At 48.5% G+C, this 16836-nt stretch overlaps 7 protein-coding genes across 7 annotated transcripts; 4 read left to right on the top strand and 3 right to left on the bottom strand.

Moving 5' to 3' along the window:
• Window positions 1–7: 7 nt before the first annotated feature.
• On the bottom strand, window positions 8–842 carry BJ212DRAFT_559981 (uncharacterized protein). Its single transcript, XM_041343520.1, has 2 exons — window positions 747–842; window positions 8–685 (listed from the first exon to the last, which is right to left on the bottom strand). The coding sequence occupies exon 2, from the start codon at window positions 678–680 to the stop codon at window positions 33–35; it is 648 nt and encodes a 215-aa protein (XP_041189852.1). The 5' UTR covers window positions 681–685; window positions 747–842; the 3' UTR covers window positions 8–32.
• A 1173-nt stretch (window positions 843–2015) lies between these two features.
• On the bottom strand, window positions 2016–3311 carry BJ212DRAFT_1448491 (mitochondrial carrier domain-containing protein; the record flags this gene model as incomplete). The annotated part of the gene is made up of 7 exons (XM_041338549.1): window positions 2016–2243; window positions 2291–2383; window positions 2432–2625; window positions 2682–2780; window positions 2839–2927; window positions 2985–3220; window positions 3270–3311. 7 exons carry the CDS (start codon window positions 3309–3311, stop codon window positions 2016–2018), a joined length of 981 nt encoding a protein of 326 aa, XP_041189851.1.
• Window positions 3312–4946: 1635 nt separating this feature from the next.
• Window positions 4947–5714, top strand: BJ212DRAFT_1483854 (uncharacterized protein; the record flags this gene model as incomplete). The annotated part of the gene is made up of 3 exons (XM_041340690.1): window positions 4947–5135; window positions 5189–5309; window positions 5365–5714. The coding sequence occupies 3 exons, from the start codon at window positions 4947–4949 to the stop codon at window positions 5712–5714; spliced, it is 660 nt and encodes a 219-aa protein (XP_041189850.1).
• Window positions 5715–6336: 622 nt separating this feature from the next.
• BJ212DRAFT_559872 (uncharacterized protein) lies at window positions 6337–7596 on the top strand. The gene is made up of 3 exons (XM_041343519.1): window positions 6337–6788; window positions 6842–6962; window positions 7030–7596. Exons 1-3 carry the CDS (start codon window positions 6600–6602, stop codon window positions 7404–7406), a joined length of 687 nt encoding a protein of 228 aa, XP_041189849.1. The 5' UTR covers window positions 6337–6599; the 3' UTR covers window positions 7407–7596.
• Window positions 7597–9510: 1914 nt separating this feature from the next.
• On the top strand, window positions 9511–10722 carry BJ212DRAFT_1589440 (uncharacterized protein). The gene is made up of 3 exons (XM_041342462.1): window positions 9511–9918; window positions 9975–10095; window positions 10151–10722. Exons 1-3 carry the CDS (start codon window positions 9730–9732, stop codon window positions 10498–10500), a joined length of 660 nt encoding a protein of 219 aa, XP_041189848.1. The 5' UTR covers window positions 9511–9729; the 3' UTR covers window positions 10501–10722.
• A 1720-nt stretch (window positions 10723–12442) lies between these two features.
• On the top strand, window positions 12443–13687 carry BJ212DRAFT_559685 (uncharacterized protein). Its single transcript, XM_041343518.1, has 3 exons — window positions 12443–12805; window positions 12858–12978; window positions 13050–13687. The coding sequence occupies exons 1-3, from the start codon at window positions 12617–12619 to the stop codon at window positions 13535–13537; spliced, it is 798 nt and encodes a 265-aa protein (XP_041189847.1). The 5' UTR covers window positions 12443–12616; the 3' UTR covers window positions 13538–13687.
• On the bottom strand, window positions 13574–16142 carry BJ212DRAFT_1375462 (acyl-CoA dehydrogenase/oxidase). Its single transcript, XM_041336446.1, has 12 exons — window positions 15926–16142; window positions 15850–15870; window positions 15710–15800; window positions 15338–15659; window positions 15180–15285; window positions 14867–15126; window positions 14757–14811; window positions 14458–14705; window positions 14268–14403; window positions 14163–14218; window positions 14007–14106; window positions 13574–13948 (listed from the first exon to the last, which is right to left on the bottom strand). The coding sequence occupies exons 1-12, from the start codon at window positions 15962–15964 to the stop codon at window positions 13838–13840; spliced, it is 1545 nt and encodes a 514-aa protein (XP_041189846.1). The 5' UTR covers window positions 15965–16142; the 3' UTR covers window positions 13574–13837.
• Window positions 16143–16836: the final 694 nt, after the last annotated feature.

Genomic DNA, 16836 nt, shown 5'->3' with positions numbered 1-16836 from the left:
CTGCCCACAACTAGGAACTATGCATTTCCTTGTCATGACGGCGTTTTTTGGAACGACATGACAGTAGTAGTTTTCTGAACGTCGCGTGTTTTCCACTCCTTTGCAATGTCTAGTAGCATTGACGCGATCTCCGATGCGCGAGCTGCCATTTCATCGGGCTTGGGCAATTTCTGACCTTTCCTCGGTGCAATAACGATATCCACTCGGTATCCCTTCTCCAGCTCCAGACGTGCTTTTGTGATCTTGTGCTTCAAATCTCCATTATCGACGCCCCAAGTGATCTGTATCTCCTTCTGCTCTCCCGCCTTCACGCCCTTCCTGAACGCCTTCTTCTGCTCCTTCCACTTCTGGTACGAGTCGCGTCTGTCCACAATCTTTACGATAGGTTCTGGCTCTTCCGTGACCAACTCCACTCGAAAAGCCTTCAGGTCCACAGATTCGAGAACGTCAGATAGACGAGTAGGGGGTTCGAGTTTGCCCGTTTCCGGATGGACGAGGCGGACGACCCGAAAGGGTATTTTATCATCGCCAGTACGGCGTGCTGGACCAGCCGAGGCATACGTCCGCACAAAGGAGAAATTTGAAGACCAGAGAGACTTGAGCACTTCAACCTTGTGACATGGAGGTAGTATTCGGTGACACGAGAGTGTCAATGTCTGAAATACAGCAGAAGTGAACATGACACCTATGTGCCATAAAACTTATTAGTGCTGAGATATCATGCACGGAAGCACCCAAACGCTCACCTAGGCCTCAATGTTGTTTCCGAGTCAGCGTCTAGATTCTAAATCGGTAAATGCTTTCAATCTGAGCTAGCGGTTGTTTGTCCCTATTGAATGTTAAAGTCTTTGCACAACAAGAACAAATATACTCGCCTTTTAACGATTTTTTTCTGGTTGATCTCATTTGATCTCTCATGCACCGATCGAATCGATACTGGTGAGTAGGCTTTTTTTTGCCTGGATTTGTTTCATGTGAAGAGGGCATCGACATGATGATACCCTACCTTCCACGAGCGCAGGGACTTACAATCCAGTCCCTTCATCGCCTAGCAGGTGGGCTCGTATTGAGGCTGCCTGCATATACAGGTGCAGGAGTGGGCGCTTCTGCGCAGTGATACGTGAGGTTATAGTTATTTGATCGATGCTTCTCATATCTTTGTTGATTGATGTTAAGCTGTATCGCTGATCATTGCTTCCTGCTTTCACAGATGTATGCCAACTTGTGTAACTGTTACTGCCAGTGATCTGTCAATATTGTGCGCCTTTACTACGTGGGTGTCATTTTTATCCAAGTCACCCGGTAGGATGAATCTTATATCACGGGAGCATAGGGATGCAGAAGCATCCAGTCAGTCTTTTGCTCTGTGCTTCCCCTCGTTTTGAGGAGAGGTGCAAATGGGCGAGGGAGAGACGTTCTATGCCGAGACCTCTATTGCAGTTATAGTTATTTTGACCGACTTCTTTTTTTGTGTGAACAAGTTGTTCCGTATGCTGACTACTATCATTCATGCAGGTCTGGGGTGGTAGTGTGATGCGCTCGATTCACGTACAGTATATGATTGTCATGCGAAGTGTGTACTCTATCTCATGAATGACAATACAAATACTGGTAGTGAATCTAAACATCGGATGATGTTCGCAGCAAAGGCCACAGTGGCATGATACTTGGGCCTCCTTTTTCTATACGATGTCAGACAAGCGCAACTTGAGAAGGGCGAGTGATCCCATCTTGTTGAATTCAAATGTCAATTCAAGTTAGCAGGGCGCCATTCACCGCTCATGGACGGTTCCTTGGAGGTTTATCTCAACTTAGGAAGCGTTGGACGGCCAAAGTGATTACTGCAACAAAATCGAAATCTCAATATTTAGTCAAAACGAATTCTTCCTCAGGTCGTCCTCTTCCATGGGATGGTGAAAGCTGCGATTCTGGAGATGAAAAATGACTCTGGAGGAAGTTACTTTTTCTAATAGCGAGGTGACGCGCCGTTTATTAGCTAAGATAATTTTGTGGATTCAATCCTCCCCGGTAGTCATGTCTCGTCTTTTTGCTTCCCTTCGCGTCGCAGATGTCCGTAACAACCATGCAAGGTTCTCATATACAACAAAAGTAACGCAAGTTCCAGGAAGAACGCGTACGAGGTTGGTTCCCATCCCACGATAGAACCCACGAATCCCTTCGCCTTGCCAAGTGCGTTTGATGGTGGTCGGTATGTCAGGGTATAAGTGAGCAGTGGCATTGTTCTAAAAACGGGATGAAGATGTGATGTATTGAACAAGAATCGTCTCACCTGTATTCGAGAACGAATGACTTGATATGGATAAGTAAGTGCAAGAGCCCAGAGCTTGCTAGCACCAGACATTAGTGTGTAAGACGTGTTTGACTGGCCAATGTCTTTAACGTCAGGCAAAGAAAAGGGTGATGAACTCACGAGCTTATCGTCCTCCGGCCCCATCACCTTTCCGGCCTTTGCAAACCGTTTTCGTTTTTGTTCGAAACCCCATCGTTTCATCTCTTCGTATGCCATGAACTGCGCCGCGCCGTTGCCCACACCAATCAAAGCCAAACTAGTCCCTTTCCATAGGCCAGAAAAACCCTCTTGCCTCCATATTGAAGCAATGCCGTCTGGTATGACGCGGTATATTTAACAAACCAAACCGGAGACAAGAAGGCGAGCGTACCTGAGAGGCTACGATATGACGTCGGTGAATCGGCACGCGTCGTAAACATACGCACTTTCACAACCCATATGGGGTTGGTCATTATAGCTGTAACAGCGCCTAATAAAATCCAAGTTGAGAGACCATCATAAAAACAAAAGGGAATGGAAGGGCGAACTCGCTTGAGCGGAACAAAGTAGGTATGCTCCGGGGGACATCCTATAATTTAGGTCATCTCCGGATGCACGCTTCTTCAACATGTTGTAGCTGAGAGCATATCAGTACCCTGCAAAGAAATTTCGAAACTGATGAAATGTTACTCACAAAAGAAAGTAGAGCCCCCAACTCGACGCGTTTCCCGCAATATTTGGTCCTACGCCTCGGTACAGTCCTTTCCACCCTTCACTTGCATGTATGTCACGCAAAGAGTTCCATATTGCTTTTCCAATTCCACCCTGCGGGCTTTTTGTAGCTACCTGTAGCTTGACTTTGAGAAGATCAAGAGGGTGCATGCATAGGACGGCGACGACGCCTGCTCCGAGGCCTGCTGCTGCATGGTCCTACGACCGTTAAGCGGAGATAAATGGAAAGTCAAGGATTAAAACATACTAGTGCAGTTGTCGGAAAGAAGCTTGGCTGATGTAGAGACATGCAGCTGTGACTGCACCGTCAGCTGCTGAGATGACTTGAGAGTTGGATGACTGACTACCTTAACGGACATGACCGGTATTGTTCCGGCTATTGCAGGCTGAACTTGAATTTGATTGACTCGATGATTGTCTGCTACCACCAAGTAAGCACTTTGTATTTCATCTCGGAGACCTTCATGATATTCACAGAAAAAAGTATTGTCCAATCATGGATCCATGAACCCGTTATATCATTTTCTCGCCGGTGTTGCCTTCTAGATGTGACGAGACGCAGGATTCTATTGGACACCAAATTGCAGGCCAAGTATCTATTCTCAGTGCCATCATCTTGACCTTAGTTTTACTACTTCTATTTGCTCATGATGTGTGGTCATGATGATTGCACCCTGAATTTCCAATACAGCCATCATTTACACTTATATACTGTGCTCTCGGACGTCTGCTCTCAAGGACCACTCCTCGGTCTCCTTGTAACGACCTTGCAACGACAATCAATGATAGGCGTGCCTGTACAATCTGCCTCGTAGTCTTATCGGTGGCTGCTATACTTGTCCAAGCGCCTCTTATCCAACTCGGTCTTTTCGGGTTTTGTTGACTGCATAGTACAAAAGACAAAGCAGCGGGTATGTTCCTTCGCAGTGTGCCTCGATCTGCGATACTATAAACCATACTGTGAGTTGCATCCCTCGCTTTTCCCGTGTTGATTAGTACTAACTCTCGTCTAGGAATGTCCTATAATCGTATGCTGCGCTGAGCCCTTTGAAATAAGCTACTGCAACTGTCTTGTGTGTGTTGGCACTGCGCTGAATGCTACAGGTTATACACAAGCATAAGTTAATCTAGACCGTAAGCTCAGCTTCGCATAAAGCATATCAGAGTCAATTGCCTGATCTGCATGCCAGGACTCTCTTACCAGGATCATGGATATACGTATACACTCCAAGAACTTACTCTCTCCGGTCAAAACCCGTCCCGCACCCTTTCAACTTCTTTGCTTGTTGGTTCTGCATTCACACCTACTTCTGCGAGCACTGTACCAGTGCCTTCAATAACAGCGACTTCAACGCCTACAAGCGCTGCGCTAGGGTCAGGCATAGGAGGAGGTGGAGACTGGGATTTGGCTGCTGCTATGGGATTGGTCGTGCTCTAAACGAAACAATCGATTGGGAAAACTCCTGTGTCATTTTTCTTTGATTTTATTTGATCAGCACTCAAACATCCTTACTATCTAGTTGACAATCGCGGATATCTACAGGCGGTATACGATGTACAAACTGTGCGAGTTGCTCGTGTTCTCCGTGAACTGCTGGTTCTCGCCCACGTACGCCTTGCTCAGTAAAGAGGTAGAAAGCGCCTGTGGCATGCATCTGGGTTAAGGCATAACTCAGGTAGCTATGGTAACATCACAAAAGAAAAGGCTATGCTGTTAAAATCGGACCTTCTTTGCTTCTATCAATGGGTTATCTGCCAGCCGATTAGAATGCCGGGAACGTGGACCATATACGCACATGATGCAAGCATGATTGCAGCCTGACGCTAGCATCCAAGTCTGCCGACGTCGTATACACCACCTGCTCTCAAGGGTCACCAGTCACTCCTCGGGCTCCCTTTAACGACCTTGTACCAACAGTCAACAATGCATGCCTCTGTGATCTGCCTCGTAGTCCTATCAATAGCTGCTACCCTTGCCTCATCTCGTCCAGGCGCTTCTTACCTGACCCAGTCTTTCCGGGAGCTGTCGAGTCTGTCGTACAAAAGACAAAGCAGCTCCATTCCTTCACAGTGCACCTCAACCTGCGACCCTGTACAAAGTGAATCGAGCATCGTGAGCGGCATCCCTCGCCTTGCCCGTGTTGATTAGTGCTAACTTTCATCCAGGGATGGCCTATCACCGCATGCTGCACCCAGTCCTTTGAAACGACCTACTACAACTGCCTCTTATGCGCTGGCACTGCATATAATACTACAGATTACACACAGGCACAAACCGATCTAGACCGTAAGTTCAGCTTCACACACATCTGAATCAATTTCCTGACCAATATATACACTAGAACTCTACGTCGCTTGCGTCGATTACGGCTATTCACTCCAAGAGCTCACTTTCCCTGGTCAAAACCCATCCCGCACTCTCTCAACTTCTTCCCGTGCTGGAACTTCTACCGTTGCCGGTACTTCACCTGCGTCCGTGTCGGTACCTACCATCTTACAGACCACTATACTGCCTTCAAGTACTTCGCCCGCCTCCTCTGGGAAGTTGACCTCTGCCAGCAGCACTGCGACTTCGTCCACGTCCACGCCTGCAACCTCAGGTGCTGCGCTGGGGCTAGCAAGGGCAGGAGGAAGCGGAGTGTGGGCTTTGGTTACTGCTGCTATAGGATTGATCGTGCTGCGGAATAGCTGATTGGAAGAACTGTTGTATGATTTTTCTGTGATTCAAATATTGTTGGTGCTCGTCAACATAGGACTGGTGCGTAACCGCGGCTCAGGGCTCAGGCAGCTATACTCACACACATAAATATTATTTGCATCATATAAAATAAGTAAAACAGTTGATGTAACCGTGACGTTGTCCCGCCTAGTTGTACAGTACTACTTTGCCTTATGGTGTCACTCGAGAAGTTTTTGGACAGATTGGCTATGTAAAAGTGACTTCTGCTGATGCACAGAAGCTCCTTGGCTGGTAGGTGTGTTACGTGGGCGACTCGGAGAACACAAGAGAGCTTCTCGTAAAGCTTGTGCATTGTATACCTCTGGGCCATACTATTATCAATTAAATAATAAAGATGGTTGAGAGCGCTGATCTAAGAAAATCCAAGAAAAACAATACAGGGGTTTTTCCGGTCGGTTGTTCCGCTCCTCTAGGGCACGACCAATCCTCAGCTCAGATTCTGCCTCCTCCTGCGTCTAGCCCCAGTGCAGCGCTTGTAAGCGTTGTTGTTCCAGATGAGGCGAGTCGCTTGAAGGCAGTACAGTGCAGATGTGGCACGCATCCGAGGCTATGGCTCAAGCACTGAGCAGTTATAATGGTTGTATTGATAGCATTACAAAAGCAAGGGCTATGCTAAATCGTGACCTTCTTCGCTTCTCTCAACAGGTGCATCTGCCAGCAGATTAGAATGCCGGGAACGTGGACCATATCCGTACATGATGCATGATGCCCACATGATTGCAGCCTGACGCTAGCATCCAAGTCTGCCGGCGTCGTATACACCATCTGCTCTCAAGGGTCGCCGGTCACCGGTCACTCCTCGGTCTCCCTTTAACAACCTTGTAACAACAATCAACGATGCGTGCTGCTGTAATCTGCCTCGTAGCCTTATCAATGGCTGCTACCCTTGTCTCATCTCGTCCAAGCGCTTCATACCTGACCCAGTCTTTCCAGGCGCTGTTGAGTCCGTTGTACGAAAGACAAAGCAGCTCCGTTCCTTCGCAGTGTACCTCAACTTGCGATCCTATCCAAAATGAAGAGAACGCTGTGAGCCGCATCCTTCGCCTTGCCAATGTTGATTAGTACTAACTTCCATCCAGGGATACCCTATGACTGCATGCTGCACCCAGTCCTTTGAAACAAGTTACTACAACTGCCTCTTGTGCGTTGGCACTGCAGTGAATGCTACAGATTATACACGGGCACAAGCCAATCTAGACCGTGAGCACAGCTTCACATGAGTAAAGCACAGAGCCTGAGTTAATCGCTTGATCAATATATATACTAGAACTCTACATCTCTTGCTACGATCACGGCTATTCACTCAAAGGACGCACCCTCCCTGATCAAGATCTATCCCGCACTTACTCAACTTCTTCCCGTGCTACTAGTAAAACTTCTACCGTTGCCGGTACTTCACCTACGTCCGTGTCGATACTTACATCAGTATCGGCACCTACGTCCACCTCAGAGACCACTATACTGCCTTCGGGTGCGTCGTCCGCCTCCTCTGGGATGTCGACCTCTGCCAATGGTACTGCAACTTCACCCTCGTCCACGCCTAATACTGGGTCAAGTGCTGCGCTGGGGCTAAGCGTAGGAGGAAGCGGAGTCTGTGCTTTGGTTGCTGCTGCTATCGGATTGATCGTGTTGTTGGAAAACTGATTGGGAAAACTACTGTATTTTTTTTCTGTGATTCATATATTGTTGGTACTCGCCAACATAGGACTGGTGCGTAACCGCGGCTCAGGCAGCTATGTAAAAGGGACTTCTGCTGATGCACAGGAGCTCCTACCTCCTTACTTGGCTGGCAGGTGTATTACGTGGGCGACTCGGAGAACACAAGAGAAGCTCGTACAGTTTGTACATTGTATACCTCTGGGCCATGGATACTATCCCTTCCACCGCAATCGGCACCCACAGAAGTCGGCGGTGACGCAAATGTCACGACATGTGACATAGGCTAGTTTCAAAGTCAGCTCGGCAGTCGCGGGGTCAGTTAGTATTCAGCGTGAGTGATGCATCGATGAGATGTGTCTATTACTCTAAGTACAAGGGTGACCATTGTTAGCACTCTGTAGTTGTGGGATTGAGGTGGATGGGGGAGAACATGTACGCTGAGGTTGTCTATGTAAGTGCGATGATGGTGTAATGGGACCGCCGAATGGACTATCTGCATTGTAGGGCATGCGGCAGTGGCTGAATTTTTCGAATGTGTTTTTCCCGTCTGGAAGAGTTCAGAAAGTTTAATAATTAGCAAAGTGCTGATTTTCGGTGTCAGCAAGAAACTCTTTGATTCTCGCCCTGATTTCCTCGACCGTCCCATCTCTCGAAATCTGCCACACTCGCGAATGCGGACCAGCCCCATGACCAGCACAGTCAGCACTTCCAAAGTGGGTGTGTGCAGTTTGAAAATCCGTCACGGCACAAATCGGCAAGTGACATTTCTGCGTGACTTCAGCGTTTTCAACTATCACACTCAATTTTGGTTCAATCATGGTCATTCAACCTCGGAATGATAGGAGAGAGAACATCTATGCTAAGAATTTTGTGTCGAAATACGAGTTTCGTGAAGGCGCTGACTTCTGTGGGGCGCCGATTGCAGCGGAAGGGATAGTATCCACGATTGTCAACTAGATTTAATGCAAAGAGCGCTGATCTAAGAAAATGATACAGGGAGTTTCCCGGGCGGTTGTTCCGCTCTCCAGAGCACGACCAATCCTATAGTCGCAGCAGGCAAAGCTGAGACTCTGCCTCCTCCTGTGCCTAGTCCCAGTGCAGCGCTTGTAGGCGTTGGTGTGTCAGGGGAGGCGAGTCGCTTGAAGGCAGTACAGTGCAGATGTGGCACGCATCCGAGGCTATGGCACAACTCAAACAGTTATTAGGATTGCACGCGGCCACCGCACCCGTACCCGCACACACCGTACCCGCTACAGTACGAGTGTACACCGACCCGCCAATTCTACGGGTGTGAACGGTGTTTGCAGTATACCGCGGTTTTTTCACAGACCTGCGGGTCGTATAGTATTTTCGAGTCCTGGAGACGGCGACACCTCCGATGCTCATCTACGTTGTTGTGCTGCGCAAGAGAAGAAGTGGCAAACATGACCATTCACGTTCTGAACAGCAACATGATTGGTATCAAAAAATCCATACAGGTGAACGCCAATTCTTCCTGAGTTTTTCTGTATTGAATTGGTAAGGTACCGACATGGCATAGTAGTGTCAGCAGAAGTCTTGCGAAGTTCCACATCCAGGTCCTCTTCATTGTCAGACTTCGTCAGCGTGTCAATGGGATTGACACCAATTACCGATGATTTGGGTGATGATGACGGCGATATCGAAGACAATTTTGACAAGTATGATTGGATGGAAGACTCGTCAACCTTCTTTAAGCAGCACATAGTCCACTCATAACCAGTGCAGTCGATTGTCAATCCGAATCAACATTGCTACTCGATAAACCTGCGGTTGATACTTCGAGAGTATGGGTGGATGTAGATTTGATGTTTTGAAAACTAGTGACAGCTCCGACTCGGGAGGTTCTTGAAAAGTTGACCCTCGCATCCTCGGACAAGCTGAGGGCTCTACACCGCAAACCGCCACGGGTGAGCACGGTACCTGTAATGCGCGCGGGTGGGCCATAATTCACACCTACGGTACCCGTACCTGTGCTCTACCCTAGGTCCCTAACAGTTATGATACATTACAAAAGCAATGGCTATGCTGCTAAATCGTGACCTTATTCGCTTCTAGTATAGCTATCAATAAGTCATCTGCCAGCAGAATATTAGAATGCCGGGAACGTAAACCATGTGCGCACATGATACACGATACAGGAGGCATGATCATCATGATTGCAGCCTGACGCTAACATCTGCCGGCATTTTTGCACTTATATACTGTGCTCCCGAGCATGAGATGGTATTCCCTCTCCCAAAGAGCCCTTCTCGATCTTCGTGATACAACCTTGTAACGACAATCAACGATGCATGCCTCTGTAATCTACCTCGCAGTCCTATCAATGGCTGCTACCTTTGTCTCATCTCGTCCAGGCGCTTCTCATCTGACCCAGTCTTTCCGGGCGTTGTCGAGTCCGTCGTACAGAAGACAAAGCAGCTCCATTCCTTCACAGTGCACCTCAACCTGCGACACTGTACAAAGTGAAGAGAGCGTCGTGAGTGGCATCCCTTGCCTTGCCCGTGTTGACTAGTGCTAACTTCAATCGTCCAGGGATGTCCTATCACTGCATGCTGCACCCAGTCCTTTGAAACGACCTACTACAACTGCCTCTTATGCGTTGGTACTGCAGATAATGTTACAGATTACACACAGGCACAAACCGATCTAGACGGTAAGCTCAGCTTCACACACATCTGGATCAATCTCCTGACCAATATACACACTAGAACTATACGTCGCTTGCGTCGATTACGGCTATTCACTCCAAGAGCTCACTTTCCCTGGTCAAAACCCATCCCGCACTCTCTCAACTACTTCCCGTGCTGAAACCTCTACCGTTACCGGCACTTCACCTGCGTCCGTGTCGGTACCTACCATCTCACAGATCACTATATTGCCTTCAAGTACTTCGCCCGCCTCCTCTGGGACGTCGACCTCTGCCAGCGGCACTGCGACTTCGTCCACGTCCACGCCTGCAACCTCAGGTGCTGCGCTGGGGCTAGTGAGCGCAGGAGGAAGCGGAGTATGGGCTTTGGTTACTGCTGCTATAGGATTGATCGTGTTGCGCAATAGCTGATTGGAAGAACTGCTGTATAATTTTCCTGTGATTCATATATTCGGTGCTCGTCAACATAAGGCTGGTTCGCAACCGCGCGGCTCAGGCAGCTACATAAGTACTAGATGTCATTGGTTCACATAGTACTAGCATTATGTAATAAGTACAACACGTTACAGGTTGTCTTGCCCTGTTGTACAGTAGTGGTACTCGGAATAAATCTTGAAACTCCTTGAAAACTCGCCTAAAGCTCGGCTACTTCAACAAAACACAGCATGAGCATGTGCTGCAATTGAAAGTCAGGCCGGCATCGCACATCGGAGTTCGAAAAACATGCCTGTTGTTCACCAACGTGCTCGCCGGTCTGCACGACTTAGAGCCAACGCTCATCCATGCGCGAGGGCGATGGACCATCTGCCATCCACCTGATCAGCGGCGCCTCGCCCTTACCGGCAAACGGCCTGTCCACCTTCCGCCTCCTTATCTGTCTCCATGGAGGCACCCTTACGTTGGAGATGGAGTCATCGGACACCATCAACAACGTGAAGGCGAAGATCCAGGACAAGGAGGGCATCCCAACTGACCAGCAGCATCTCACCTTCACTGGAAAGCAGCTCGAAGATGGCCGTACTCTCAGTGACTACAACATCCAGAAGGAGTCCGCCCTTCACTTGATCTTGCGTCTCCGCAGAGGCACGCAGATCTTCCTCCCGACGCTTTTCATCCCCCCCCACTGCTCAGCATCCCTCCCTCCTCCACTCGGCACTTATTTGGTCCCTCCCGCGCTCCCTACCCACAGCTGATTTCATTCCCGCAGGCCTTGTTTTTTTTACAATTTTATTAATGCTTTCATTTGAAATACAATTATGTTGGACCGCTACTCTACCACTTTCCCCTATGTACATAGCACGCTTTGAAAAATCACAAGTGTCGTTTTAAAGTCCGACTACATGCCGACGTGTGCCGAGCACATTTCTCTCGGACTTGCGCGAGTTCTTTCAAACTTTAAGCGGGGAGTTGAAGGGAGTTGAACGCAGTTTAGCGAGTTTTCAAGAGTTTCAAAATTTATTTTGAGTGCCACTAGTTACGTGACTTTGCTTTACGGCGTCCGAGAAGTTTTTTTGGGAATTGGCTGTGTATGTAAATGTGACTTCTGCTGATGGCCCTGTGAATCTCACTCACGTCGTTCAATGTTGAATATATGCATTTATGCGCAGCTCCACCGCCCAACCAAGCCTTCATACTGATTATTTGTGGCATACCCCAAAGATGACGATAATTGTAGATGAAGATGACCGGTTAACACTGACAGCTCTGTTAGGACCATTCACTTCTACTAGATCTCGAGACATACAGTACCGAGCATCTGCATGTTATCTCTGAGATGCTCGAGGATTCCGGTTGAGGGGAAGCATATCGACGCCTACGGTATGTTTCGCATTTTTGTTGAACTAAAAGAGTTTGGCTCCGATAGTTTTTGCGATGCGTGCCCTGAACACAAGTCATCAAGTGCCTCCAGACTGGTGACGGCCGCGTGTCTGCATGCTTTTACTTGCTACTCCCTCGTTTGTGCTTGCTTGTGCACTGGTCTGCGCCTGCCACCGCCACTTATTCGTGCATGTTCGAGGTGTCCTCGGTACGTGGCGACGTCTCAAGTCTTCGCTTTGATACAGCATAGTGAACAATGTCGACGACTCACCTTGTCGTCCAACACTTTAATACTTCAAGGTTCTCGGCCTCCTGCAACACGACTGAACCGGGCCGTGGCAGCACTACGAGTCAGAGTCGGAGCCGCTGAGGTTCTATGATGATATTCCGTGATTTGCGAATGTGGCCTCAGCAATAAAATGGCTAAAATAACGAGCTCCAGCGAGTCGATTTGGCAAGAGGGTTGAGACTTGCTGGAGCTCTCTCTGACCCTTGTAACCGTTCACTGGGGGTATTTGCCAGCAGATTGGAATGTCAGGAGCGTGAACCATATGCGCGCATGACGTATGATCACCATGATTGCAACCTGACGCTGGCATCTGCTGGCATCTTTGCACTTTTATACTGTGCTACCGGGTTCATGTGGTCTTCCCCCTCCCAAGGAGCCCTTCTCGATCTTCATGGTACGGCTTTGTAACGATAGTCAACGATGCGTGCCACCATAATCTGCCTCGTAATCTTATCAGCAGCTACTACCTTTATCTTATCTCGTTCAAGCGCTTCTTACCTGACCCAGTATCTTTGGGTGCCGTCGAGTTCTTCATACAAAAGACAAAGCAACTCCATTCTTTTACAATACATCTCAACATGCGATCCTGTCCAAAATGAGTTAAATGCTGTGAGCTTGCATCCTTGACCTTGTCCATGTTGATGTGCTAACTCTCGTCCAGGGATGTCCTATGACCACATGCTGCACCCAGTCCTTTGAAACAAGTTACTACAAGTGCCTCTTATGCGTTGGCATTGCAGATAATGCTCCAGATTATACACAGGCACAAGCCGATCTAGACCGTAAGCTCAGCTTCACATGAGTAAAGCACATCTGATTCTTAAGTCAATCGCTTAATCAATATATACACTAGAGCTCTACCTCTCTTGTTACGATTCACTCCAAGAGCTCACTTTTCCTGGTCAAAACTCGTCTCGCACCCTTCCAACTTCTTCCCGTGATGGAACCCCTACCGTTGCCGGTACTTCACCTGCGTCTGTGTCGGTACCTACATTAGTGTTTGCACTTAGATCAGTGCTGGCATCTACACCACTATCGTCGCCTACATCAGCATCGTCACTTGCATCAACATCGTCACCTGCACCATCATCGTCTCCTGCATCACTGTCGTCGCCTGCATCACCGATGACCCCTGCATCAACGTCGTCAACTACATCAGTGTCGGCACCTGCGTGCATCTCGGATCCCATTACACTACCTTCAAGTGCTTCGCCCACCTTCTCGAGGATGCCGACCCCTGCCAAAGGCACGACGTTTTCTTCCACGTCCACGCTTACAACTTCAAGTGCTGCGCCGGGGCTAAACCCAGGAGGAAGCGGAGCCGGGCTTCTGCCTCCATAGGATTGAACGTGCTTTAGAGAAGCGGGACAGAACATTGACCGGGGACACTGCTGTATTATTTTTATTGCTAGATCGGCACTCGCGGACGTCTTTCCACCTAGTAGATTTGTACAGGTGTTATGCAATGTACAACTTGTGTGAACTTCTCGCCGACATAACACGCCCGACTGAGTGAGGGCAGGGTACAAAACCCCTGTGGTACGCAACCGGCACAGCTATAGGACATCAATCCAAAACCAAAGACCCCATGAACATAAATAGTATTATACAGCAGATGCTCAGCGCCCAGCATGAGAATATTCACAGCCGGGCATTCTTAGGCATCCTCCTAATAGCCTGCCGCACACCAAGGTCCCCCAGTACATCTTCCGCACCCGCAAGAATAGCATCGAAAGGTGACGTGCGATGATACTTGGCATAACATCCGTTAGCATCGTATCGCTAAGGAAGAGCGGAAGTCCGAACATACATTCTCAATAACCTTGCCCATACCCGTGACGGTGATACCGCGACCACCGAAAGTCTGAGTTGCGTCCTCGGCGGTTTCACGACCAGCCTTTGAAACGAATCTACATCACAGTCCATCAATTCAGCACCGGAACGATGGAAGCAGGACATTGCATACTGTTTGAGCAATGCAATAGGCCCCGCGAGTTTGTCAGATTGTTCATGATAGGACATCTAATTTTCGAGTTTAGGGTAATATCAATCAGAGAACCTGGAAACCAACGTTGTTCATTTGATAGGTGATGTTCTCTACCCATGCTTGGCAGGCTTCCACGCGAGAAATCATTGACGCAAGTTTTGCGCGAATAACTGCCTGAGCATGAAGAGGTTTTCCAAAGGCAATTCGCTGGTTCGTCCACCTTGAAAATTGCACTGTCAGAAGACTTAGAGAGTAACTTGTAATACGCCCTAACTTCAAACACTCTTCAACCACAAGTCTTTGCGCACCAAGACTCGTGGCAGTGACCATCCACCGTTCATGATTAAAGTTGCTCAGGATAATCGACATGCCTTTCCCGACTTGACCCAAGGTATTGGCAACCGGCACGCGTGCCTTATCAAATGTGATATAGGCAGTCCCAGCGGTCGAAGAGTATGACGTTTTCACCGGTCTGGTGGAAACAGCATCCGAGCGCTCAACGAGCAAAACAACAAACCCGGCCTGTAATAGTGATGAGAACGAAGAAGGGGACTAACAAAACAGTAAACGCACGTCTGTTTTACATAGTGTTGTGAAGTAATCTGAAAAGGTCCCATTTGTTATCCACCTGCAACGACTGTGGGTGATCCGTTCTTGGAGTAGCTCAAACCATGCATACGTACTTCTTAGTTCCAGTAACAATCCACTCGTCACCGTCTCTCACTGCAACAGTTTGCGCGCCGCTAACGTCACTGCCTGCAAACGCTTCTGAGACAGCAAGAGAAATATACTTCTTACCAGCCAGAATGTCTGGTACGAACTTGGCCTGCTGCTCCGGGGTTCCGAAATTAAGAATGGGAGGGAGGGAAATAACCCCGCCATTCAGGAGGCCGTCCACAAATGCTCGTGTACCAAACCGCGCAATTTCAGTGTTGAGAATGAGCTATAAAGTCATGTGAGTAGGTAAAGAGGATGCTCGGTGAACAGCATGTTTACTTCATGGAAGTAGTCGTATTCTTCAGGTTTCACGATGCCACCCATTAAGGTAAGTCCCTTGAGGTGCTTGCCTGGTCCCAGGCGCATAGCCAGGAAATTTATCTCGCTGTAGCATCATCAATAACAGACTTACACAAGCTTCACGCGGGAGAGCTTACCTTAATTTATCCACAACTTCTTGCGATATCCTCTTCCCATTTTCCTCGCATCTGACTGCCTCAGGTTGTACAACTTCCATCAAGAACGCCCTCATAGCCTTGTGGAATTTGCGGTGGTTGTCACTATAGTAAGGGCTGAAGTATCCAGGTGTGAGCCACGTGGGCTCAGCATAGGGCACAAGAGACAGTTCTCCAGGACCAAGAGGCTTGATTGTTTCGGTCTGCCCGCGAATGGCTCCTATTTGGAGACGCGCGTACTGAGCACGTTGGAGAACCTCAAGTCTGTGAAGTCCAAAGAACACCTGAGTAGCATCCTTCCCAGCTAGGATCAATATGAACATGAGAGTCGAGTCGGGAAGTCGTTGTACTTGCCTACGCCGTTGGCATACAGCACACCTGCGCCTCCCGGGTGAAGATCTGCGAAGCGGGATAGGTCATAAACTTTGGAGTCTATGACAATCCACTGTAGATAATTAATAACAGATTGATAGACTTAAATTTATCGCACGCACGAGATCTCCTTCCTTGTTATGCTGTAAACGTATTCAGCGTCCGCTAGAATATAAAGCTAGAGCTGCCTGTGCTCACCTGAGCGATATCATCAAGCGTGAACTCTTTAGAAGGCATAATACTTCTGGCAACCTTGCTTTCCTCGATACTGATACTGGTCCGGATTTAAGAGGCTCGTTTGAACTCGGCTAGACGGTAAGAGGAATTTCACATAGTTGACTCAATGAACAAGCTTGCTTTGCGACGGTTTGCCACGGATTAAGGCCGTGAGAGTTATAGCGATCGATTGAATGTTGAACTTTGCACCACACAGTCGTGCCTAGAACTCAACTTAAGTTTGTATTTATGAACGATTGTAAAGCTCATTGATCATCGATCATCGAGGACCAGCTCCATGAGGTAATGAACATAGTCGAGCTTCAGTTTTCTACGGCCAGTGAACTCACTCCGGTCGGCGTAGAGCTTTCGGACTCGGGAGGCAAAGATCCCGGATACGCTGCTCGTGATAGTACCTCGTACAGGCAGATGCGGCAGCTATTTTGACGTCGGGCGATTTCGATTGACCAGTAGATCCTTGTGCGTAGTCTGACATCGTGCAGTTGTTTGAAAATCGTCCCAAGTGAGTGCCAAGTAAGAAGCACGCAGCTATGATGAACATGATATACTTCCCTTGCCAGGTATTGATATTTTACTCCGTTGTCCCCGACTGCCACAATGTTAGTGCTGGGGGAAGACTCTGTCGAACACAAAACGAATCCCCATATGTGCAAAGCTCAGCGTGCCCTATTCTTCCCGGCTTTGTCCGGTTTCCCAACCTGGTTACAATTTGTCTCCTTCAAGAAGCATGCCCCTTTACTAGTTCGACACACCGTTAGTGGCATCGCTCGGGCTGCGCTGGTTGCAAATGCTTGTGCGTATATGTGTGCGCTGACTCGCGATTTACTTCCTTACGGCCTACTGTTTCAGTGTATGAGACTTCACATTCCTTC

This window comes from Suillus subaureus (genome assembly GCF_016647635.1).
Source record: "Suillus subaureus strain MN1 chromosome Unknown BJ212scaffold_30, whole genome shotgun sequence".
NCBI classification, from domain to species: domain Eukaryota; kingdom Fungi; phylum Basidiomycota; class Agaricomycetes; order Boletales; family Suillaceae; genus Suillus; species Suillus subaureus.
Note: the sequence above shows the minus strand (reverse complement) of the source record. Positions and strands in the feature narration are given on the sequence as shown.

Bases quoted from the DNA above. Each gene is read 5' to 3' on its own strand.
- BJ212DRAFT_559872 (XM_041343519.1), top strand. From the start codon at position 6,600: ATGCGTGCTGCTGTAATCTGCCTCGTAGCCTTATCAATGGCTGCTACC. The intron at 6,789-6,841 runs GTGAGCCGCATC...ACTTCCATCCAG, and splicing joins TCCAAAATGAAGAGAACGCT to GGATACCCTATGACTGCATG. The intron at 6,963-7,029 runs GTGAGCACAGCT...TATATATACTAG, and splicing joins GGCACAAGCCAATCTAGACC to AACTCTACATCTCTTGCTAC.
- BJ212DRAFT_559685 (XM_041343518.1), top strand. From the start codon at position 12,617: ATGCGTGCCACCATAATCTGCCTCGTAATCTTATCAGCAGCTACTACC. The intron at 12,806-12,857 runs GTGAGCTTGCAT...ACTCTCGTCCAG, and splicing joins TCCAAAATGAGTTAAATGCT to GGATGTCCTATGACCACATG. The intron at 12,979-13,049 runs GTAAGCTCAGCT...TATATACACTAG, and splicing joins GGCACAAGCCGATCTAGACC to AGCTCTACCTCTCTTGTTAC.
- BJ212DRAFT_1589440 (XM_041342462.1), top strand. From the start codon at position 9,730: ATGCATGCCTCTGTAATCTACCTCGCAGTCCTATCAATGGCTGCTACC. The intron at 9,919-9,974 runs GTGAGTGGCATC...TCAATCGTCCAG, and splicing joins TACAAAGTGAAGAGAGCGTC to GGATGTCCTATCACTGCATG. The intron at 10,096-10,150 runs GTAAGCTCAGCT...TATACACACTAG, and splicing joins GGCACAAACCGATCTAGACG to AACTATACGTCGCTTGCGTC.
- BJ212DRAFT_1375462 (XM_041336446.1), bottom strand. From the start codon at position 15,964: ATGCCTTCTAAAGAGTTCACGCTTGATGATATCGCTCAG. The intron at 15,660-15,709 runs GCAAGTACAACG...TATTGATCCTAG, and splicing joins GCTGTATGCCAACGGCGTAG to CTGGGAAGGATGCTACTCAG. The intron at 13,949-14,006 runs GTATGTTCGGAC...TGTTATGCCAAG, and splicing joins TGGGCAAGGTTATTGAGAAT to TATCATCGCACGTCACCTTT.
- BJ212DRAFT_559981 (XM_041343520.1), bottom strand. From the start codon at position 680: ATGTTCACTTCTGCTGTATTTCAGACATTGACACTCTCGTGTCACCGA.